Genomic DNA, 24,200 nt, shown 5'->3' on the forward strand with positions numbered 1-24,200 from the left:
ATGTCCGCAAAAACACTACAGTAAGTACTACAGTATACTACAGTCCGCAAAAACACTACAGTTTAACTACAGTATACTACAATCGACAAAAAACACTACATTAATTTCTATAGTATATATTACAGTATACAACAGTATACTACAGTAAATACTAAACACTACAGTGAATACTACAGTGAAGTCCGCAAAAACACTCCAGTGAATACTATAGTATTTATACCATAGTATACTATAGTATTTTTTCATGTGGCTTGCCGGACAACCTTCATTTACATACCTATTGAAATTAAAATGTAATTAACTATGGTACAGTATATTGATATATTAAATATTTCCACAAATCTTTATCAGTCTGTAACTGTTGTAGCTTTGTGGTATTGTATGTTGTATGTTGTATGTTGATATCCCACTGGATATCATAAGGTGAATGCACCAATTTGTAAGTCGCTCTGGATAAGAGCGTCTGCTAAATGACTTAAATGTAATGTAATGTAAATGTTGAGGTTCTGTGAAAAGGCCTGGGGTGTATTCATTACAGAAACCGTTAATTGTTTAATAACCAAACGGAAGTGTTTTTATTGGACAAATTCAGGTAGGTTCCACCCCATTTCACTCCGTTTGCTTCCGTTTAAGAAATGTTTTGCAACACAATTGGTGTAATGAATAGACCCCTGTGGTTTCGTAGGAGTGCCAAGGAGGTGAGGCAGCTATCAGTTTGGTAATCATTAATCTCACCAAAGACATACGCCACACACAGCAGCTTCCAGCACAATATATTACTGAGAGAATTAAAACAAAAATTCTAGTCATGCAATTAACAATGCAAATGCATCTACATTTAAGGACATATTTTATCAGATCAGAAGCAGAGACAATATTTGAAGCCATGTTGTTGTTAGTGTTTTGCTTATTATAGCCAACGTTTTCTAATCATAGAAAGTACCATGTTTAAATTATCCTAAGGCAATAGATGTACTGCATGTAATTAAAAAGGGTGTGGCCTGAGCCTGGTACTCATTACTCGGATTCTGTTGCAAAATGTTTCTTAAACAGAAGCAAATGGAACAAAACGGGGGAGGGACCTCCCTGAATTGGTCCAATAGAAACTCTCATTTTAGTTGCTGTTTGGCTAATGATTACACCTGTTTCAGAGTTTCAGGTGAGAGCAACTGAAGAGAAGGCAAGCAAAAGTTTTGTTCTGGTTCACTCTGTCAGGCCTCTTGGAAACTACATTATCTTTGGAATATTGCTGTGCAGAAAGGTAATTTGGATTCATTCATTATGTGATTGTTGTATTAAATACTGCTCAGGAATATTATGAATACATGCTGATGTACTCGAGAGTTTAAAGTACAAATTCCTGACTCACTCAGCAACAGCCATTAAGTTGGAGAGGAGAACTTGGTGAAAATACAGTAGGTAGGTATCGTTGAGGATCTGTCTATTCTATCCTCTAGACCTGGACAGAACAGGTTTATATATTTTAATTCTGTGCAGGGTTGTCTATCCACTCGGAAAGCGTGAGTGTATGTTGTTAAGGGAAAACAAGTGTCCCATTATCATTGTCATTTCAGTGCATGATAAAGACTACCTGTTTGCTGAGTAATGTTTCCTAGAAACTAGATTAAAATCACAATGAGGAAGTACACATTCAAATTACTCAGGTAGTCATTGTAATCATTTCTCTTGATGTGCCATAGAGGTTTACCAACATGGTCACTTTGGGAAAGTGCCTTACATGCTCAAGACTACAGTTAGCTGTGATGTTTGTGGTAACAGTTTATCTGAATACAGGTGAGTAATGCAATGTTTCCTAACCTAGTCGCCCTATGACATCCACTATTTCGGGCCCTTCTAAGCCCACGCTGCACCAGACAAAGTCCACTTTTAAACTGATTCATTTCCATTTATCTTTGTCAGGGGATATAAAATGTGCCTGTGTGACAGCCATTGACTATATGCACATACTTACACAAGAGGTTTATGTCACCTGATGTAGCCGGGTGCAGCCCAGACAGTGTCCCAGGCCAGGGCATAACAACGTCAGTCTCTGTTGACCCATTAGCTGGTGTCTGTCCTACATGTTCGATATATCACATTATACTTATATGAACTGCGCAACAGATGTCCAACAATTGGGGGTATTCACTAGGAATCAAACAGAAGCTAACGGAACGGGGAGGGACTTACCTGAATTTGTCTAATAGAAACACTTTCTATGGTTTGGAATAATGATTACACCCCTGTTGTGGAAGTGAAACTACAGTACCTTGAAAAAGTATTCATACCCCTTGACTTATTCCACATTTTGTTGTGTTAGAGCCTGAATTTATTAAATATATTTGTTTTCTCACCTATCTACACACACTACCCCATAATGGCAAAGTGAAAACATGTTTTTAGAAATGTTTGCACATTTTATGAAATGTAGGTATTCACACTCCTGAGTCAATACTTTGTAGAAGCACCTTTGGCAGAGATTACAGCTGTGAGTCTTTCTGGGTAAGTCTCTAAGAGCTTTCCACAACTGGATTGTGCAACATTTCCCCATTTATTCTTTCAACATTTTCAAGCTCTGTCAAATTGGTTGTTGATCATTGCTAGACAACCATTTTCAGGTCTTGCCATAGATTTTCAAGTAGATTTAAGTCAAAACTGTAAAACGTCTTCTTGGTAAGCAACTCCGTGTTGTATTGGATTTGCCCCAAACATAACACTTTGTATTCAGGACAAAAAGTTATTTGCTTTTCCAAATTTTTTCCAGTATTACTTTAGAACCTTGTTGCAAAAAGAATGCATGTTCTGAAATATTTTTATTCTGTACAGGCTTCCTTCTTCTTCTTCTTCTTCCTTCTTCCTTCCTCTGTCGATTAGTATTAGTATTGTGTAGTAACTACAATGTTGTTGATCCATCCTCAGTTTTCTATCACAGCTGTTTTAAAGTCACCATTGGCCTCATGGTGAAATCCCTGAGTGGTTTCCTTCCTCACCGACAACTGAGTAAGGAAGGACACCTGTATCTTTGTAGTGACTGGTGCATTGATACACCATCCAAAGTGTAATTATTAACTTCACCATGCTCAAGGGGATATTCAATGTCTGCTTTTTTACATTTTTACCCATCTACCAATAGGTGCCCTTTGCGAGGCATTGGAAAATCTCCCTGGTCTTTGTGGTTGAATCCGTGTTTGAAATTCACTGCTCGACTGAGGGACCTTAGAGATACATTGTATGTGTGGGGTATAGAGATGAGGAAGTCATTCAAAAATAATGTTAAACACTTATTGCACATAGTGAGTCCATGCAACTTATGTGACTGTTATTGTACTCCTGAACTTATTTAGGCTTGCCATAACAACAGGGTTGAATACTTATTAACTCATAACATTTGCTTTTCATTTTTTAAATTCATTTGTAAAAAATCTGAAAAACATAATTACACTTTGACATTATGGGGTATTTATTGTGTATTGGCCAGTGACAAACAACATCTAAATGTAATCCATTTTAAATTCAGGCTGTAACTGAAGGCACTGTACAGTATGCTGTTAATGCAGGAACTTGTCACTTTAGTCTGAAACTAGTCTAAGTTTCAATCCTGAATGTGTGTTTTTCTCTAAACCCTAAGATGTCACAGTGGCTATGCAGATAACATCCACAGGGTCTCAGACCATTCAAAGAGCCCAGGGGGAGACAGTCGTGCTGGGATGCACATACACCCCTGCCCCCTCTGACACAGGAGATCTGGACATTGAGTGGATGAGTGTCCATCCAGACATGACCCAGAAAGACCAGCTGGTGAGACTACAGAGCAGGAGACAGAGGGGGCTCTTGTTATGGATAATTTAAGGGGAGGGTTTGGAGATGCAACATGCGTCGTAAAACGAATATGTTAGTCTTAACATCCACTCATACCATTTATGTCAGACTAGTCTTGGAGATTTTGTTAAGCTACAGGCTATCTTATCCTCATTGTTGCAGTAGAAAAACCTGTTCTTAACATTTGTTCTCCAGACTTGTTGTTTTGTCATTGAAGCAAATCTCTACCTCTCAGGTCCTATCTTATACAGGAGGGCAGAAATTGCATTACGGGGACCCCAGCTTCTCTAAGAGGATGGACTTCACAGGAGACCCTGCGTTGGGAGACGCATCCGTCTCATTCTCTGCAGTGAAAGCCTCAGACACAGCCACCTACCAGTGCAAAGTCAAGAAGGCGCCGGGTGTTGACATGCGAAAAGTCACTCTGGTAGTGATGGGTGAGGAATGCCGCCCCTCCCAGACTGGTTTCTATTTTACCAGTTTCATCATTCCACTGTCCTGTGTCCTGTTTTTAAATCTGCTTTATCACTGAAAAGGAATTTGAACACTGGTGCTCCTTTTGTTCTTATCAATATACTAATTTTCTTGTAGTGGAAATGCACTTAGAAGGAATCAACACATTTACACAATGGCCCATTTTGTCATTGGTCGCAGAGATGCATATGTTAAGTAAAATAAAGGAAATGGTATTCACTTGTACCGTATACTTCCTCTACACACTCTTTATGAAGTTGTTTTCCTGAGACAGTTTAACCTCTTCTCTTACACCAGTCCCTCCATCAGTGCCTAAGTGTTGGGTTGAAGGCGGTGAAGAGAAGGGAGCCGATGTCTCCCTCCGATGCAAGTCATCCGTGGGATCCACCCCCCTTAACTATGTCTGGACCAGAGAGAGTGGAGGGGCCATCCCGCCTACAGCAACACAAAGTAGGAAACAGGAACTAAAGTCTCTAGATAAGACATGGCACACATAACCATAGGTCTACTGTGCATGTTGATATACTGAGGTGAGGTGTGGTTTGTAGCTGGCAGCGATTGTCTTTGTGTTCCATTTAGACTCCCAGACTGGAGAGCTGATGATAAGAAATCACTCAGAGAGCTACATGGGAAATTATCTGTGTGTGGTGTCGAATCCTGTGGGCAAAGAGCAGTGTAAATACACCCTGCACGCATACAACCGTAAGTTTAATTGGAAGAAAGAAAGTGAGGAACGGTGCATATGTGTGAACCTGTCTCTGAATATCATGACTTCCTTTTTAGGTCCCAACAAAGCAGGGGTCATAGCGGCTGCTGTGATTGGTGCACTGCTACTGTTGCTCCTCCTCCTGCTTCTCATCTGGCTTCTGGTCTGCTGCTGCCACAAGCGTCGCTATGAGAAGGAGGTTGCCCATGAAATCAGGTATGAAATATGACATTCCATACCTTCCAAGAATTACATGCAGCAGACAAACTGTAAAATGTGATTAACTCCTACCGTTCTGTGCCACTCTTCCATGGCCTGGCCCTGCCCAACAGGGAGGATGCCCCAGCCCCAGAGAGCCGACCCGCCAGCAGGAACTCCAGCTTCCGCTCGGTCCTAGGCTTCCGCTCCCCCCCTGGGGCAGTCTATAGCTCAGTGAGAAAAGGTCAGCCCAAGAGGACAGAATCAGACAATAGGAGCTTCTACACCAACAGTAGCATAGGCATGCCTGCCCCCAGCAAGCAGAAAGCCCCTCATTTGCCACCTGTGCTGAAATATGACAGCAGTAATGGTTACCCTGTGTAACAATGTTTTGGGTTGGGGTAAGGATAAGCATGAAAGCATTACAGGATATGTATAATCTCATTCCCATGCTACTTCCCCCCTGTACTTTGTGCAACAGCCTGAAAACTCTTGGTGCAATAGTGCAATGGATAATGTTTTAGTCACGTGAAGCTCAATTGAGGATTTTGCCAATGAGAATGAGTGAGAAAGAGATTATATTTAAAGTGTATGTCAGATGCAGTGGTGTAAAAATACTTGAAAGTACTACTTAAGTTGTTTTTTGGGATATCTGTACTTCACTATTTATATTTGACTATTTTCTTTAGGAATGTAGTGAAGTAAAAGTAATGTACTTCTTACTCCATACATTTTCCGACACCCAAAAGTACTTGTTACATTTTGAATGCTTAGCAGGACATAAATTGTCTAATTCACACACTTATCAAGAGAACGTCCCTGGTCATCCCTACTGCCTCTGATCTGGCGGGCTCACTAAGCACATGCTTCATTGGTAAATTATATCGTAGTGTTGGAGCGTACCCCTGGCTATCCGTTAAAAAAAAGTTTGCTTAATATAAGAATTAAAAAAATTATTTATACTTTTGATACTTAAGTATATTTTAGCAATTACATTTACTTTTGATACTTAAGCAAATATTTTTAGACTTTTACTCAAGTAGCATTTTACTGGGTGACTTTTACTTGAGTCATTTTCTATTAAACGGTATCTTTACTTTTACTCAATTCGGTACTTTTTCCACCACTGGTCAGATGTATGTTTTTTATTCTATGTATGACTTATTTTGTCTAACAGACAAGCAACCAATGTTTGTCTTCTTTTCTATAAGTTTTCAATGAAAATATATTTTTTTTAACCAAGCACTTGATTCTGAATCAGTTATATCCTGTGCATATCCTGTACACCAATCGAAAAAGCTAATGACCCCACCCTCAATATACCAGGCCAATGATTGTTAATACGGAATGACATTGTGTGCCAGTCAGATATGTGATTTAAGATATTGATTTTGATATAAAACTTAACGACTGATTTCATACTGACTGGCCTCAGAAGGCAGACAGTTCAAAGAATAAAAGCTTGAAGAAAGTCTATGATCAAAGGATTTTTTTCAATCTTAGCACAGTGGAATGTCTACAATGATTGATTTGGATGCAAGGATCACTGGGTTTTTCCTTTTCTTTTTTTTGGTTTGCATCATAGTACAAAATTTGTCGAGACTCCTCATTCCAGAGTCAAGCCTGCCACAAATAATTACCGTAGGCATGTTTTTGTTGTGGTCTTGCCAAGCAGAATGCTTTAGGAGTCAACACCCAGAGCACCAACCCTGTACAGTGTTGAATTAACACAGAACATGAAGGTGAGCCAAACGCAGGTTGCCCCCTTTATCACATGTAAATCGACCCTGTGGAACAGATGTGTAGATCTGTGGCCATAGCTTCAGGAAGGATATTTGCATGGGAACTGGACCCTGAGGTTTTGTTCAGTATCTGTGGTTTGTCAACATGTCATTCTGCAATACATCTGGTTCAGTAATTCCACCGGATATACACAGAGCAAATTGGCCAGTGTTACCAAGTGTTGATTCAGGAGTTAATGAACAAATTCAACAACCATGTCTCTGTCACTAACCAATACAGGCATGGGTGGTAACTCTACAATTAATTTGAAAAGGCAAGGAACACTGGCAAATTATATTGGAGGTGTGGCCTAGTGGGGTCGTGGCTCTCAATGGTTTTTGGCCATCTGTGAGTGGAAGCTTTGCAGCCTACCAGTTTAAGTGGTCTAGAAAATACCAACAAAAACAAGTAAGAGATATGAATAACAAATAATTTATAATTTACCATTTATATGGTTATTAATTAGAGAACGGGTCAGAATATAGGGATCAATGAAAAAGTCATCTATGCATATTCGTCTCTGTTTCAGCACCAACTGGTAAATTTAAAAATACTCTGAGTTAGGAAAGTATTTCTGAATCATAAAAAAACAAGGTTGGAGAGCCTTTACGCACAAAATATATTGATGACTCAAAAATAGTGGTTTAATATTCAAGATCAATGCATGAAATATTGGAAGGTGGAAAAAAAGTGTACAATAAGGGTGAAACAAGTCCTATAAATCAACCCTAATTCTTACTAATCACAGAACTGTATGACAATGGTCCAGTCGTCGTGAACCGTGCTCCAGGTTTAACCTGCTATGTGTGGTCTGAGTTCCATAATGATTCAAATAGGCTTCATGTCACAAATTATTGCACAATGTTAGCCTAATATGATACACAGACGTGACAGAGGAAAGAAAGGTAGACGGAATGGAATGATGCAAAATGTAAGATACACATTGAAGGAAACTAACACTAAAAAATACTAGTTGTAAACGTATGTGGGTATTACTGATGGTGGCTCCCCATAGTGGTTAATATTTAAGATGACACAAATTGTAAAGTCAAACTAAGAAAAGCCTGGGTCTCCAAATTTCATCTGTGCAAATTATGAGGGCATATAATAAAAATTCTGAATAAAAGGCACAGCTATTTATAGCCTACTTCACTTGGGAAAAGGGACTGCAATACATGTCATGTTTATATGATTTTCAGTTTGCTTCATATGACTGGTTTCACATTCGTCTCCAGGGGAAAAAATAATCTAAAACAATTGAGTATTTATGTGTATTTACAATCGCCTTCTCTTATCAACAGCTCTCAATGTATACATTACAGTGCATGGAGATTCAATTGGAAGAAATAAAGTAGATGCTTGTCCCACTTGGAACTTGTAGGTTCGCTAGACCTTATTCATAGTTTCCTCGCATATAAAGGTGGTGGAATTATTAGGGAATCAAGTCAAGGTCAGACTATAGCGTATCTATAGACACCTTTGCCGCACCATTTCTTTGATCTCCCCCCAAATGAATAGCAAGGCAGAATACGCGTAGAGAGAAAAGTGCATAAAAAGGGAATTACGTTTAATTTACCAGCGCTTAACTCGAGTCGGAATTCCCCCCCAATGAGCACACATCTTCACCCCAGGCCTATGGAAATGCACTGCCACCACTGCCTTTTGCCATCGCCACCAATTCAAATAGTATTGTGAATAGAGTTCGGTGCTTCTCTATAAATTCCAGTCAGGCGACTCTGAAATCAAAGGTTCTGTGCCTCAACTTCATGCCATTCTCAGTCAACATCTTCAGGCTACTTCTTAAAGCCAACCTTTGAAAACAAATATTTTTTCATCTTCAATGCTAAGATATTGAATTGTTTCAAGTTGTAGTAAAAGAACAAAGAGAAAACAACATCAGATGCAAAGGGATCCTTGTCTGAAGTAAAGTTACATCCAAAATAACCACATTCAATGGTGTAGGTGCTTATCTCAGCCTTGTGGACTTTGAAATGTATTCCAGTTGATTTTCAATTTGTAAATTTCCTCCACAAAGAAAAGAAAGTCCTGGCTATGTGTCACTCTGATTCAAATGAAACCCCTGGTAAATGTCTGAGTTAAATTTAAGAATCTGAAAGTACATTTTATACCATAATAAAAAGGCTTACAAAATATGGTATCTGAAACATTTGAGCACTAATTCCACCTCAACCTTGAACACTTCATTATCACAGAATTTTGATATACAGTTGAAGTCGGAAGTTTAAATACACCTTAGCCAAATACATTTAAACTCATTTATTCACAATTCCTGACATTTAATCCTAGTAAAAATCCCCTGTCTTAGGTCAGTTAGAATCACCACTTTATTTTAAGAATGTGAAATGTCGAGAGAATGATTTATTTCAGCTTTTATTTCTTTCATCACATTCCTAGTGGGTCAGAAGTTTACATACACTCAATTAGTATTTGGTAGCATTGCCTTTAAATTGTTTAACTTGGGTCAAATGTTTTGGGAAGCTTGTGGAAGGCTACCCACAATAAGTTGGGTGAATTTTGGCCCATTCCTCCTGACTGAGCTGGTGTAACTGAGTCAGGTTTGTAGGCCTCCTTGCTCGTACACGTGTTTTCAGTTTTGCCCACAAAGTTTCTATAGGATTGAGGTCAGGGCTTTGTGATGGCCACTCCAATACCTTGACTTTGTTGTCCTTAAGCCATTTTGTCACAACTTTGAAAGTATGCTTGGGGTCATTGTCCATCTGGAAGACCCATTTACGACCAAGCTTTAACTTCCTGACTGATGTCTTGAGATGTTGCTTCAATATATCCAAATAATTTTCCTTCCTCATGATTCTATCTATTTTGTGAAATGCACCAGTCCCTCCTGCAGCAAAGCCCCCCACAACATGATGCTGCCACCCCTGTGCTTCACAGTTGGGACGGTGTTCTTCAGCTTGCAAGCCTCCCCCTTTTTCCTCCAAACATAACGATGGTCATTGTGGCCAAACAGTTCAATTTTTGTTTCATCAGACCAGAGAACATTTCTCCAAAAAGTACAATCTTTGTCCTCATGTGCAGTTGCAAACCGTAGTCTGGCATTTTTATGACGGTTTTGGAGCAGTGGCTTCTTCCTTGCGGAGCGGCCTTTCAGGTTATGTCGATATAGAACTCGGTTTACTGTGGATATAGATACTTTTGTACCTGTTTCTTCCAGCATCTTCTCAAGGTCCTTTGCTGTTGTTCTGGGATTGATTTGCACTTTTCGCACCACAGTATGTTCATCTCTAGGAGACAGAACGCGTCTCCTTCCTGAGCGGTATGACGGCTGCGTGGTCCCATGGTGTTTATACTTGCGTACTATTGTTTGTACAGATGAACGTGGTACCTTCAGGCATTTGGAAATTGCTCCCAAGGATGAACCAGACTTGTGGAGGTCCACACATTTTTTTCTGAGGTGTTGGCTGATTTCTTTAGATTTTCCCATGATGTCAAGCAAAGAGGCACTGAGTTTGAAGGTAGGCCTTGAAATACATCCACAGGTACACCTCCAATTGACTCAAATGATGTCAATTAGCCTAACAGAAGCTTCTAAATCCATGACATAATTTTCTGGAATTTTCCAAGCTGTTTAAAGGCACAGTCAACTTAGTGTATGTAAACTTTTGACCCACTGGAATTATGATACAGTGAATTATAAGTGAAATAATCTGTCTGTAAACAATTGTTGGAGAAATTACTTGTGTCATGCACAAAGTATATGTTCTAACCGACTTGCCAAAACTATAGTTTGTTAACAAGAAATTTGTGGAGTGGTTGAAAAACGAGTTTTAATGACTCCAACCTAAGTGTATGTAAACTTCCGACTTCTACTGTATTCATCACATTGTACTATCAACATTTCTGGTTTTATCTTAGAGCACCTAAATAAGCTGGTGGACATTGTTTAGAGAACCAACAGCACAATGCAAGGAGCCAATAAGGTGGATATCTGGGCCATAACTGGCCTGATGGCCATCCTCACTATGTTCTTCAACCTGTACATCTTCCTGATGAGCCTAAAGAGCTACAGGCAGAACAAACACTGGACCCTGTGAGACCACCAGCACAGCTCTGTCTGTGGCCAGTTGTGCCCACCAGCTGCTCTGCAGTCTCTGGATGACCATTGGCAACAGACTGCCGACTGGCCACGGACAGGACTGCCAACTTCACCATCATGTGGACCACCGCCTCCCTGATCTTCTAATACAGCACCAAGCTGGTGATTGAGCCCATCCACTGCTACACCAAGATCCAAAGGTCATCCTGAAGCACTGTAGTCCTGGTCATCCCTGTGTGTTCTCAGAACCGGTCTGCCCACGCTGACTGTCCTCGTCCCTGAGAACAACACATGAAAACAAGAACTGCGGTGCCATCATGTCTAATGACAACCCGTGCATGATACAGATCACCATGTATCTAGTCCTCTCTGACATCCTCCTGGGAGTACTGATGCTAAAGTGTTGCATATCCATCTTTGTTCACCTGGCCATCCATCTCCAACACATGAAGACCAGTACCAATGGTTTCCACGCGCCTAAGCTGGACTCTGAGATGCGAGTGATAAACATGACCCTGGTACTGCTGGTTGCTCTATATGTACTATCAGGTATTGTGAAGAAAGATAATGCCATTGTGCTCTCTTTACTCTTCTATATCACTTTCAGTGCCTTGGTTCTTATCTATGGTAAGAAGACCTTCTGGAAGGTTCTCCTCCACTCTTACAATGTCTGCCTGGATGAGTTTCCCTGTCGGTCCTGGCTGAAGGTGCCAGAGACCAAATGCAAAACCAGCTCTGCTCACACAGTCAAACACTGAGGTCAGACCAGGGTAGGCAGTGGGCTGGCGTACTTTTAACGTATTTGGATAGTATGGGTTTAGAGCCATCTGCTTGTCTGACCACTTCACTTCATTATTAGGTTAAATGCGTTTCTTATTCTTCCAGTCATAAAACTATGATAGTTTTTAAGCTATTTATCCACATGTTATTTTATAATAGCCCTGTATCTGTTTAATGTTGTTATCAGTTTAATTAAGCAGTTTTTATTATGGGTGTAGTTATTAAGTCATGATAATAAACAGAGTAGTTCAAGCCCTGGATGCTGATTGGCTGAAAGCCATGGTATATGAGAGAATATGGAGGCGAAAGAAACCTGTTTATAATAGCAATAAGGCACCTCGGCGGTTTGTGCTATTTTGGCCAATATATCACGGCAAAGGGCTATATCCAGGCACTCCTTAGCCGTGGTATATTGGCCAAATACCACACCCATTCGGGCCTTATTGCTTAAATAACCTCCCGTGTCTTTTGCCATTAAAGATAAAGATTTCCAGGTCTTATATCATGGCTAGTCATTTTGGGGCCTTTGCCACAGCCTGTTTCTCTGATCTCAACAGCTAATATCCAGTGTGTTTCTGAGAGCATAGCGAATGGGATTAAAATGGTTCAGTAAATTGTTCTGACATCTATAACCAGGTCATTAGCATAACAACCAAACAATACACTCCACCAATCAAACTGCATTTGGAAAGTGTAAACAAATATTTTGCTGAAAATCTGTGCCATGTATAGTGGATGAATACATGTTCTGTAGAACCTCTGCTCACAAATCTAAAATATTAAGACATATGTGACAGCCATATGATCTTTCATAATTCGGCAACACTGACAATACCCCATTGCTACATTCCCTCTAGCACCATCTAGTGAAGTCTAATATGGAGATACACAGGGGTATTTCTGATCATTCAACTGCACTTAAAGGAAAACTCCACCCCAAAAAACGATTTTTTGGTATTTGTTTCATTAGTCCATTGTTGACATAGTCCCAAAATGATTTGCTTATCAGCAATCAGGTTTTCAAGATATGTAACTTTCAAAATACAGAAATCATCCCCGTATGATGCAAACTCAAGTTAGTTTTTGGGTGGAGTTTTCATTTAAGTCTACTTCTGTCTATTGGTCAATGGCCTGTGGTTAGGACTCGGAGGACTTTTATATCCTGGAGATCTGGTTAAATACTGACGACAAAAACCAGGTCTAGTGAAACTCGTCCATGGATGAGTGAATATCACAGGGTAGCCTGGAAGCATCACTTCTTTAGTCATGTGACTCAGGGACTGCAGGGAGAGTGATATCCTGTCCCCCAGTATCTGACAGGAAGGAAGAGGCCATTAGGAGGCCAGATTACCAAGACCAGTATCTACATATCACACAGGGCCTACTGCAATAAATTACACTTGTAGTAAAACTCCCTCCCCAGCCCAGACAACACTACTGTACAGAAACAGACTGCCTTCACATATAGGGAACAGTCTTGTGTTATACCACAGTCCACTTAAAGAAACAATGTTGTGATCTTGATACATTTAATACCGCTATGAAGAATGTTCTCTTTCTCAATACAGAACATAAAAATAAAGCATGAATATGACTGAAGCAGAATTACATGTAGAACCTCTGGTATCTCAATGAAATTACTGCCAGACATAAATTCTCACATTCCACATCACTATTTACCAGAATTAAAATTAGGCTTTGTGTGACAGAATGAAAAGAATCTCACTGTCATACCATCTCACCAGACATCAAGGTCCTTCATTATCCTCATAATTATTCATCAAAAAAGATATAATGAAGTCCCAACTAGTGCCTGATATGTCCTTGATAAGAGATAAGGGATGACACCGGCAATAGATATGAGTACAGGATAATGATTCTTAGAACTTCTGCTGAGGACAGAGGCTGGTTGTCTAGCCTTCTGTAACAATACCTTCTACAATTCAACAGAACAGTTAGTTAAATTCTTTATTTTTGTTTGGTCAGATTTACAAGTTTTATTGGTAAAAAAAATAATATATTACATCTCTTCATGCTACTATAAAGCTTTAAATCTCTTTACAAATATCTGTTCTGATCATTGTTAGAAAAACTCATTCAAAAAAGGTTAGTTCCCTTCTAAAATATCTTTGATCCCTGGAAATAGTCAAACTAAAATACTGACTCATTCTTGCACTACATACATGAAAACGGTCATTTCTGAAAGAGATTACATGCATAGATGAGCAATTCAGAGGACAAAGAGAGCATGGCATTGTTTTGAAAAGAACAACTGTATGAGACCGAATAATAAAAGACAATGTATATATTGATATATAAATCAAGTTGAAATTTTCACTGTTGAAAGTAGACCGATGTAAATGACCATGTCTCTATCTGTCCAACTCAAGTTGCTTGATGAACGCATACCAATTAACTTGAAACCTTTAAAAATCACTGAAATAAGTTAAAGTAATACAACAATGAATCAATAAAAGCGTAATAAAATGAAACTTTGAAATGCACCAGGAAAGAAAAAATACCTGCCAACTCTAAACAGATTATTGAGTTTGTGCCATACCGTGTTAAAATGACAACTTGCTAAATATATCAAGCTGATTTGTATAGAAAGCAAGAGTTCAAGACATACAGTATTTTGTTCTTATAAAAGGTCAAAAATATACCATTTAAAAAAATCTAATTTACATTAATTCCTTCCAGTGCATGTCTCTAAAGATTCTGAAATCATTGAGGTACTATCTTAGTGTGCTTTCATCACACAACTATGTAATGCATAGTTACTCAGTATTTATGAGTTAGCCAAGGTTATTCAATGTGACTATCGTCCACAAATGTATTTGGGGGAAAGTTCCATTTTGATTACAAATCTCAATTCCCCCAAAAAGGACTACTATGCATGTACCACCTATGATCTATGACTGGGTCGAGGGAACCAAAAAGTAATCCAGGGTCGCAACCATAGATTTAGACTATATAATCAACAACAATATAATCAAAGTCTGTTGAAAATCAGTTCTGAGTCACAGACCACAAATTCCCTGCTCTTGATCAGCAATAGTGATTCTAATATAAAAATGTTTTCACCTAGCTATATCACATAATAAAACATGAAAATGCAGTCACCGCCTGTGCTTTCTTGACGAATGCCCAAAACAGGCACTGGAAATTATGAATAGTCCAGTGTGATTCCAACACATAATGACAAAAGACAAAATTGAAGCTTTGGTCATTCCTTATCCTTGCAGTGATATTCCCAAAATATATACTACACTATATACAACAACATCTCAAAGACCCTTGGGAAATATGCTAAGGTCATTGTTATTATTGCTTTTTCAGAAATATATACACTTCCCAAATCATGAATTAAATCCACCTTTATCTAATTCCCCATTCCCAGGAAACTAGACTATAAATGGACTCTCCTCAAAATATGAAAAGGCGTGTGACCCAATGCACCACGGCTTACAAAGACATCTGTCACACTCCATTTTACAACATACCATTCAATTACTTTAGTATGGAAACAATTATGCTTCTGTTTCTTAGAGATTCACAGGGCACACACATTACATGTACCAGTTTGTTGGAATAACTCGTAGTAAGTATCAGAAATATCAATTGTTGACATGTAATTCTGAAGTACATAACAGGTAAAAGTACTGGTCCTGAAATAGTACTGTAATAAAGTGCTACAGTACCACAGGATGAACCAAACCCTTATCCCAGGCAGCAGGTCTCTGAAACAGATGAGAGGGGCTGTCCGGGTGGAGGATCCTCACTGAGGATTATTCTCGTAGGAGCCGGGGAACATAGACTTCCTGGTTTTAGGAGGAGGTGGAGGGGGCTTGCTGTCAATTTTCTGAGGCAGAGGAGGGTGGAACTATGGAGAGACCGGGGAAAAAATTATCATGTTAAAAATATTCTGTTTCACAATGTGCATTTTACTAAAAATATAGATGTTTTCAGTGAAGATGTACCTCAAGGGAGTTTTGGGAGATGTCAAACATCTCATGGGGATGTTTCTTTGGTGGCATGGGTGGGGGTGTTCCGGGAGTGTCAGTGGTGGCATCATTATCACCGGGGAGAGATGAATAAGCTGCAGAGAGAGAGAGTGACAAAACACACACATTTTAGGCTGCATGACAGCTAAAACTATTTGTGTGTGAACTACATGTACAAGAGGTAAGATATCCTAAACAGGGTTCTATATTTCTGTGTGCAGGGTGAAGCTGTAAGCATCTCTTTAAGGATGTGTAGGATAGGCTGCTTTGTAGGTACACCTTGTGTGTAACTAAGCTACATACTGGAGCTGTGAGGAGTCTGAGGAGAGGCTGGCAGGGGGCTGAGAGGGTTGTCAAGGCTGAGCTGAGAGGAAACACCCTGGAACAGAGATAGGGTCAGGCGACGGTCCCCAAACTGCAGACTTTTGGGTCTCTGCGGCTTCTCTGGAAGGGTCTGCTAAGGAGTAGAGTACAAAGATACAGCCCTCCTTGAAATCACAGTCAAGTAATTACTGCGAATGTATTAGCCATTTGTGCCTTAGTGCATGAGCCAAAAACAGTTGTAGTTACCTCATCCATGTCTGGCTGTCTCTCCACCAAAACCTGTGACTTGCTCACACTCCATTCTTTTCGGTTCTTTCGACCGATCCGGTTGTCATCCTCAGAGCGGGACAACATCGAGGCCCGGCGATCATTGGCAGTGTCACGGGACAACAGTGAACTGATGATGGATATCAGGACAGAGAGAGAGACAAGGGGGAGGTGTACAGTTAGAGGGTTATACTGGCATGTGCAAGACTTCAGAATGTCACACTGTGAGATGTGGAGAGGCACAGACAAATATTCCTTACAAACATAGCAACACAAATAGACTACACCAGAGTAGCCCAAGAGGGAGACAAACACAGGAAGGGAGGAGGGGGACTGACTCCTTGGAAGAGGAGGGAGGATGAAGGGAGTGGAGGGACTGACTCCGGGGAGGGGGGAGGAGGAGAGAGGATGGAGGAGGGGGACTGACTCCTGGGAGGAGGGCCGGGAGGGTCCATTAGAGGAGGTGGAGCCGCTGGAGAGGCCTGAGGAGGTGGTGGAGACAGTGGACATGCGGCGCAGTGTGGAGGACAGGATGTAGGGCATCACTACGGAGCCCACACGACTCTTCTTCCTTTCAATGAGAGAGCAGGGCTGGGACACACAAATGGGATTAAACATCATCAGGAAACTTGGCAGGGGCTAAGCGGAATGACAGGCAAAACACTAACAACAATAGAGTGCCTTAAGCAAGATTTATGGTCCTGCAGCAATATAATGTACACTCTGCTTTGAATGAGGGAAGTTTGATAGGGAGGCAGAGGAGCCAATAGCTAAATTTGGCACACTCTTACATTAAATAAGAGTTTGCCATTGGAAACTGACCAGGGTTATGACGCCGTAATGCTTCTCCACTCTCTCCCGCAGGTCTGAGAAACAGGTGAGCAGGCGGTTGTGTAAGGGCTTCAGCTGCTCAGTGGATTTCTCTCCGTGGATTCGGATCCCATCAGCTAGGAGAGGGATCTGAGGGGAGAGGAGGAGGGAGCCTCTGTTCTTATAGCAGGTACTGTATGTCTAAGTACAGGTTCAATAAGAAGGAGAGAATTACAATTTACCTGGAGGGCAATAAGATGTTTGAGGACCTCAATGCTCTCAAGGTCATCTGGGTGTTCATGCATGTAGGTGTCAGTGAAGAATGCCTGTAGAGACAGAAAGGGGGTGGAAACAAGTTTAGCATTTTGAGACATGAAGATGTTGTCATATATGCACATTAAATACTAACTAAAATTACAGTGACCTAGAAAACAAGAATATCAGGTTACAAATCTTCAATGAAATGTGAAACAAAATTGTATAGGATTCAAGGTCCTAGGTAGTAATAGTCAAGTCAAACCTTCTCGTAGTTGGAGTAGCCACCCATGACGGCAGGGTCAACAATGCCATTGAGCATCATGGAGAGTGGGTGGACGGACGTGGAGCTGTCACAGCCCTGCTGCTGCACCAGGTTACTGAGCTTCTCATTGGCCATCTCCATGGTCTCCACAGCATTCTGCAGAGGGCTGATCTCCTCCTGACCAGTAGGAAAACCAGGAGAGGTGAGGAGACATCAAAGTGTAAAAGACCAAATTGGGTGAGTAGGAACTATTTGCTATGGGTGGTAGGGAGTACTCAACAGTGTTTAGATTAAACATACAGCACATTAACACCAGTAAATTTGTATTACTGTGATTGTCATCATCATTACTGATAGAACTTACAACAGAGATGGACTTCACTTCGAACCATTTGAGAATCCCTGGGAAGTGATAGGTTGTGATGTAAGTTGTCCTCTCGATCCACATGGTCTGTAACATGAGGCGGAAAATATGACTGAATGGCCAACAACACAAATGTTTTGAGCAGCAACCTCTTGTATTCAACTGCTAATCAAAAAGGAACACCTATGTCAGAATGCTGTTGATTGACTACAGATCAGTGTTCAACACCACAGTGCCCACAAAGGTCATCACTTTGCTAAGGACCCTGGGACTAAACACCTCCCTCTGCAACTGGATCCTGGACTTCCTGACGGGCCGCCACCAGGTGGTAAGGGTAGGCAACAACACATCTGCCACGCTGATCCTCAACACTGTGGCCCCTCAGGGGTGCGTGCTAAGTCCCCTCCTGTATTCCCTGTTCAGCCACGACTGCGTGGCCAAGCACGATTCCGACACCATTAAGTTTGCTAATGACACAACAGTGGTAGGCCTGATCACTGGAAACGTAAGACAGCCTATAGGGAGAAGGTCAGAGACCTGGCAGTGTCGTGCCAGGATAACAACCTCTCCCTCAACGTGAACAAGACAAAGGAGATGATTGTGGACTACAGGAGAAGGAGGGCCGAACACACCCCCATTCATATCGACGGGGCTGTAGTGGAGCAGGTTGAGAGCTTCAAGTTCCTTGGTGTCCACATCACCAAAATCTATCACAGTCCAAACACACCAAGACATCGTGAAGAGGGCACAACAACACCTTTCCGCCTCAGGTGACTGAAATTATTTGGCATGGGTCCCCAGATCTTCAAAAAGTTCAACAGCTGCACCATCGAGAGGCAGTGCGTACGGCTCAGTACATCACTGGGTCCAAGCTTCCTGCCATCCAGGACCTATATACTAGGCGGTGTCAGAGGAAGGCCCAAAAAATTGTCACCTGCCACCCAAATCATAGACTATCCTCTCTGCTGCCGCACTGCTACCCCCAGGCCATAAGACTGCTGAACAATTAATCAAATGGCCACCCGGACTATATACATTGTTTTTACACTGCTGCTACTCACTGTTTATTATCTATACATAGTCACTTCATCCCTACCTACACGCATATTGACTCGGTACCGGTACCCCTTTTATATAGCCTCATTACTGTTATTTTATTGTGTTACTTTTTATTTTAGTTAATTTAGTAAATATTTTCTTAACTATTTCTTAAACTACATTGTTGGTTAAGGGCTCGAAAGTAAGCATTTCATGTGACAAATAAAAATGCATTTGATTGGAAAAGGGCTACATTCCTGAGTTTAGAGTGTGTGCGTTAAATGGAGGAATTTGTCTTTGTTAGGGCTCTGCAGCATGGTGAGTGTGAGCTGTGTGCCAGGTACTCACTGCAAATTCATTGTCGGGGTCCTTTGCACCTTTCCTGAAGGGTCTGGAATACTGAAACTGGTCCACTTCATTGGTTCTGTAGTAGCTGGGAGAGGAAGAGGGACAAACAAATGAGTTGCATGAGTAAGAACTAAGAAAATGTATTCAACCACAAGCTGTTGTGTTCCGTACTTCAGGATCTGCTCAGGAACCCCCTTGTCTTTAAACTGGGCGGGCACAGTAAGGACTGGCTTGACTGTAAAACACTGGATATCTGTGAAGAGCAGGTAAGGATAGGACTGTGTATTATTAAAAAACGAAAACCTTTTTAGTGCTGTAGGGGGAAACGGAGACGGGGGCCAGTGGATTACTGGCTCAAAATTGTCCTTGAGAAAGGTATAATAAGACCTACCTATAAATGGGAAATACATCAAATGAATAATGTCCTGACTAGAAGCATTAACACCAATTAACATTTAAATAGCATTCATAGCTGGGAGCGTGAGGGCATGCTGCAACAGGCCTAAAGGATACGCTGTCCTTGGGAGTTACAGATGTTGTCCCCAGGGGGCGCTGTGCTGGTCATCCTGGCTGCATTGGGGAACTGCGACAGCAGCTTCAGACTGAAGTCCTCCAGCCACTCATACTCCTTACCACGGTAGATGAATACTTTGTTCTGTATGAGCAAATCCATTCAAAGATATGGTGAGATAGGATTTAATTAGAACGTTGTTATTGAATGACATGCTACAGAAGATGTCAAAGATGGACTGTGGTAGACAGGAATGTGCCCTTCCCCCATTGAAATATATGTGCGTCAGCCAAATGAAGGCTATTCTAACCGGAACCTGACAAGATCATGGAAGGTATTTAACCCATAGAATCCCCCACTGCTTTATGGAACTGATAACTAGTATCGCCTGCATGTTACATCATCACCGTGAAACATTTTTAATATTGACTTATCATTTAATTTTATGGAGAGTTCCATAAGTAAAATGAATAAAAGGCACATAAATATAAATATCTCAGGCGAATGAGACAGAACTTGTGTTATGGAGGCTGGATTTCTGAAAAGACGTAATAATCTTACCCTGAGGAAAGTGGGGAATCCAAGGCCATAGTATCCCACAGCAAAGTATTCTGGCTGAGGCCGCATGGCATGCATTATATTCTCATAGAACTGGGCTTGCTGTTTCTGTGTACAACAGTAGGGAGAGTATAGAGGCTGTAGTAACAATGAGCTAAATTAACAGCGCCACAATCAGGAACAAAGATAACATACAACAGGAAACACCTAAAATACTGTAGAAGCTAACCAGTTCCCTGTGTACTTAACTTAGTTAAGTGTCAAAATTGGAGGATCCATAATGAACATAGATTCATAGCAGTGTAGCAAAACAAGGTTTTTGTACAACTCCACTGCAGATAAGGACTGTTGAATACCACGATGACACAGTATTTACAAAAACATGACTTAAAATAGAGTATCACTTCATAATTAACTGAGTGTTACTTCCTAATGGCAGATGCCAGTATGTCAACCGGCAATGCATGGGTGGGACTATTGGATAAAAAGGTTTGACACAAGTGTGGCAGCAACTCTGATATCTTCCCCATTTCCTCAAATTGTTTCTGCAGTAATGGGTTGTTTTTTTCTTCAACTATCCCTGTCATTTGGATTGAGCTAGCTGAAATGACTTTCTGCCTTAGAAAGTGGTCGTCCTAGCCATTGACAATGTATCTTGAACAATTTATTGTCATAATTAACTCCAAGTCTTTGTGAGCACTGAAAAGTATGTTAGTACAGCAGTTGAACTGGTCCTATTGAAAAGGCCTCGCACTAAATTCGCAGTGGGCTATCCCTTTCTGGCATTGTATGTGGAACTTTCACATGCATTCTTTTTTTACATGTAGAAACTAAGAGGATAATCATTTTGGGTTTTACTGTTTGTATGTTTTAGGGACAATTTCTATTTAGTAGTGACAATATTTTGATTAAATCTCAGACTAAAACACGATAGCAAATGATAAGTCCTCTTACCAGCAGCTGGCTAAGCTCCATGAAGTCGAACATCTGGTTCTCGTGCATCTTTGCCAGCTGTTTACCCATCTCAATGGCTTTCTCCCACATCTGAACAGATAAATGCAGCAGTTGGTAAAAAGACACGAGATGTGAACATGGTTTAGACATCACCATCTGTCCGTCACTAACACCTCTATTCAATCAAACCCTAACAGCAGGTTTCATCGTTGATGTACTGTGGTGAACAGGAGAAATGTTTACCCTAACCCAGAAATCTGGTAACCATGTTTGATTGAATATGGCCCCAAGTTTCTTTTGTAGCAAATGAAACAGACAAATATTTCTGACAGTAGCTTATATGGCATGTTCAGGGGTAAGTAGCATATGGTCTCTGACTACATATGCTGTCAAATATACTGCCACCCTTGCACAATTCCCAATTTCTTCTCAAATAAGTTGAAATTGGAAAAAACTTTTGTTGTTCATACATGTATTTGTTTGATTCACAACAGCACAGAACCAAAACATTTCATAAAAACTCCCAACATTATCTACTTTACAAGGTAAAAATAGCCATTCAACAATTTTTGAAAAAAGAAAACAGAACATTCTGCTCCATTGCAAAGTGCAAGGGTGCCAATATATTTGACCACATATGTACCTCATGCTTCCTAATAGGGTCACTGGGTGAGGGTGGGAACTCACTTTGCCCTTGTCCAGGTTACAGATGATCTCCTGGAAGAGTCTCTCTTTGAGCTCCTGCTGTGTCCAGACATGTTTGCCATGACCGGGGATCAGATGTGGGGCACAGGGCTTGTCAGACCACTGAGAAGGGCAATATACACAATACACAAAGTGCATTTAGTTTTCTAGTAATGTATGTTATAGTTTGTTAACTGGAATTTTAGGGAGATAAGCCAAAGACGGTTGTTTTCATTGAAAGTCGAATTGAATGTTAATCTGAGTGAGACCTCGAGGAGTTCGGCGTGAAGTAACAGGGTGTATGCTGCCTCCGTGTAGTTCTCACAGACAAGGTGTAAATCCCTTAGCTTGTACAGATACCTGAGGACGAGGTCAGTATTTTAGAGTGATATCTAACAGATAATAGGTAGAATCTACCGCACACCCAAAGCTGATTTGTGAAGGTGCTGGAGGTAAAATGCAAAACTGGAGAAACCAAGAAAAAATAAAGTCCCTGCACACTTCCAGTCAGATGTACATTTATTTGAATTATAGCTGAGCTTTCGGTCAGTCGACCTTGCTCTGAAGAAGGTCGGCTGACCGAAAGCTCAGCTATAATTAAAATAAATTTGCATCTGACTGGAAGTGTCCAGAGACTTTTTCCTGTTTCTCCAGAGTGATAGCTAACAAAATGGGATCCAAAGAAGAGTATACATTAAATCATCGGACTCACCGAATGTAAATGTCTTCCCGCTTCTTCTCCTTGTAGAAGTTCTGTCACAACCAAAATAAAAACAGCGGCAAAACTCAGCTTTTGTACAATTGTTTGAGAATATTTTTGGGGTTAAAATCAATTGGTTCAATGTAGAAACATAACATCTTGATATAATATTATTCTGAGGTGGCGAGTGTGGCTCAATCTTTCGGATTAGAGTTTGAGTTCCACATAAACCAGTCCGAGGTGTTAGTTAGCACCTGGTAGGCTCTCCTGTCTCTTAGTGATGTACTGTAAAGGCATACCAGGACGTTGACGGTGCAGCTCATGCGGAGCTCAGGGCTCTCGTCATGTGTGATGGTGCGGTAGGCCAGTAGCTTCTCCAGCAGACTGCTGAGCAGCAGAGCCAGCTCCTCCCCTGACTGAGACAGGTATCTGTGCCTCCGGCAGTGCTCCAGTAGTCTACACAATACCAACAATGCAAAATGTCAATGAATGAGGGAGTTATATAGTCCATATTTAGGTCTTGACTATGAAATCATGAGGTATGACTAATAAGAAGGAATTAGCCTCTGAATGATTGGCAGGTTTATTGTCAGGGTGCTTACGTTTTCTCCAGCAGGATTTTGTACTGTTCATCCCCACGACCTCCCTCTACCTCCTGATCCAACTTGGTGATCAGTTCATTCTCAAACTACAGGTACAGAAAGACAAAAAAAAGCTGCTCAGCCAAATACAGCTGGGTACCTCTGTTTGTGTACAGTGATACTGTAAAGCCAGAAAGGAAGCACTACCGTGGGCAGCTATCTCACCATGTTAAAGGTGCGGCTGGGAGTGAAGTTGTGCTCACACTGCATCATGTCAAAGAAGATGGGGATGGTGGCTTTCCTCAGCTCTGGCTCAGGCACCAGGGTAGCCTTTAGGATGGGCCCCACCATGGCCGGGATGAACTTCATCTTGTGGGGGCCTGAGGGATGCATAAAGTCAGAAGCAAAATGTTACACAAGCTCATTTGAAAGGGCAATAAGTGGTACTCCATTTTCATGCAAACAACAGGACAGTAAACTCATAAAGCGGTAAACAAAAAGCAGGCCACCACCATGAAACTAGGCAATAAAACATTGTCCTCAAAGCCTTTTGCCAATGAACAGGCCATTATACAGATGTCTTTATTTGTTGAATTTCTGTCTTACAGAGATAACAACCCCCAGACAGTACTTACCAAGATTATACCACATATCTCGGATCTTAAAGCCAATGCTCTTCCTCATGTCTCCATACCTGTAACCA

General features: G+C 41.0%; 2 protein-coding genes across 2 annotated transcripts in view; one reads left to right on the plus strand and one right to left on the minus strand.

Moving 5' to 3' along the window:
- The first annotated feature begins 1,169 nt into the window (after window positions 1-1,169).
- Window positions 1,170-5,867, plus strand: LOC120062734 (coxsackievirus and adenovirus receptor homolog). The gene is made up of 8 exons (XM_039012795.1): window positions 1,170-1,261; window positions 1,701-1,794; window positions 3,629-3,798; window positions 4,055-4,256; window positions 4,591-4,743; window positions 4,873-4,995; window positions 5,077-5,215; window positions 5,332-5,867. Exons 2-8 carry the CDS (start codon window positions 1,713-1,715, stop codon window positions 5,579-5,581), a joined length of 1,119 nt encoding a protein of 372 aa, XP_038868723.1. The 5' UTR covers window positions 1,170-1,261; window positions 1,701-1,712; the 3' UTR covers window positions 5,582-5,867.
- A 7,921-nt stretch (window positions 5,868-13,788) lies between these two features.
- Window positions 13,789-24,200, minus strand: part of LOC120062863 (dedicator of cytokinesis protein 5-like) — a 33,373-nt gene continuing 22,961 nt past the window's right edge. The window contains exons 31-51 of the mRNA XM_039012932.1: window positions 24,133-24,191; window positions 23,723-23,877; window positions 23,519-23,604; window positions 23,216-23,372; window positions 22,929-22,969; window positions 22,486-22,576; window positions 22,220-22,339; window positions 21,533-21,622; window positions 20,582-20,686; window positions 20,023-20,164; window positions 19,681-19,762; window positions 19,510-19,594; window positions 18,124-18,210; window positions 17,760-17,936; window positions 17,482-17,565; window positions 17,252-17,389; window positions 16,857-17,020; window positions 16,409-16,559; window positions 16,142-16,292; window positions 15,815-15,933; window positions 13,789-15,717 (exon numbers count right to left, since the gene is read on the minus strand). Coding sequence (XP_038868860.1) covers window positions 15,613-15,717; window positions 15,815-15,933; window positions 16,142-16,292; window positions 16,409-16,559; window positions 16,857-17,020; window positions 17,252-17,389; window positions 17,482-17,565; window positions 17,760-17,936; window positions 18,124-18,210; window positions 19,510-19,594; window positions 19,681-19,762; window positions 20,023-20,164; window positions 20,582-20,686; window positions 21,533-21,622; window positions 22,220-22,339; window positions 22,486-22,576; window positions 22,929-22,969; window positions 23,216-23,372; window positions 23,519-23,604; window positions 23,723-23,877; window positions 24,133-24,191 — 2,389 coding nt within the window. The 3' untranslated portion in view covers window positions 13,789-15,612. The remainder of the gene's footprint in view (window positions 15,718-15,814; window positions 15,934-16,141; window positions 16,293-16,408; window positions 16,560-16,856; window positions 17,021-17,251; window positions 17,390-17,481; window positions 17,566-17,759; window positions 17,937-18,123; window positions 18,211-19,509; window positions 19,595-19,680; window positions 19,763-20,022; window positions 20,165-20,581; window positions 20,687-21,532; window positions 21,623-22,219; window positions 22,340-22,485; window positions 22,577-22,928; window positions 22,970-23,215; window positions 23,373-23,518; window positions 23,605-23,722; window positions 23,878-24,132; window positions 24,192-24,200) is intronic.

The sequence above is a fragment of the Salvelinus namaycush genome, chromosome 18 (genome assembly GCF_016432855.1).
Source record: "Salvelinus namaycush isolate Seneca chromosome 18, SaNama_1.0, whole genome shotgun sequence".
NCBI classification, from domain to species: domain Eukaryota; kingdom Metazoa; phylum Chordata; class Actinopteri; order Salmoniformes; family Salmonidae; genus Salvelinus; species Salvelinus namaycush.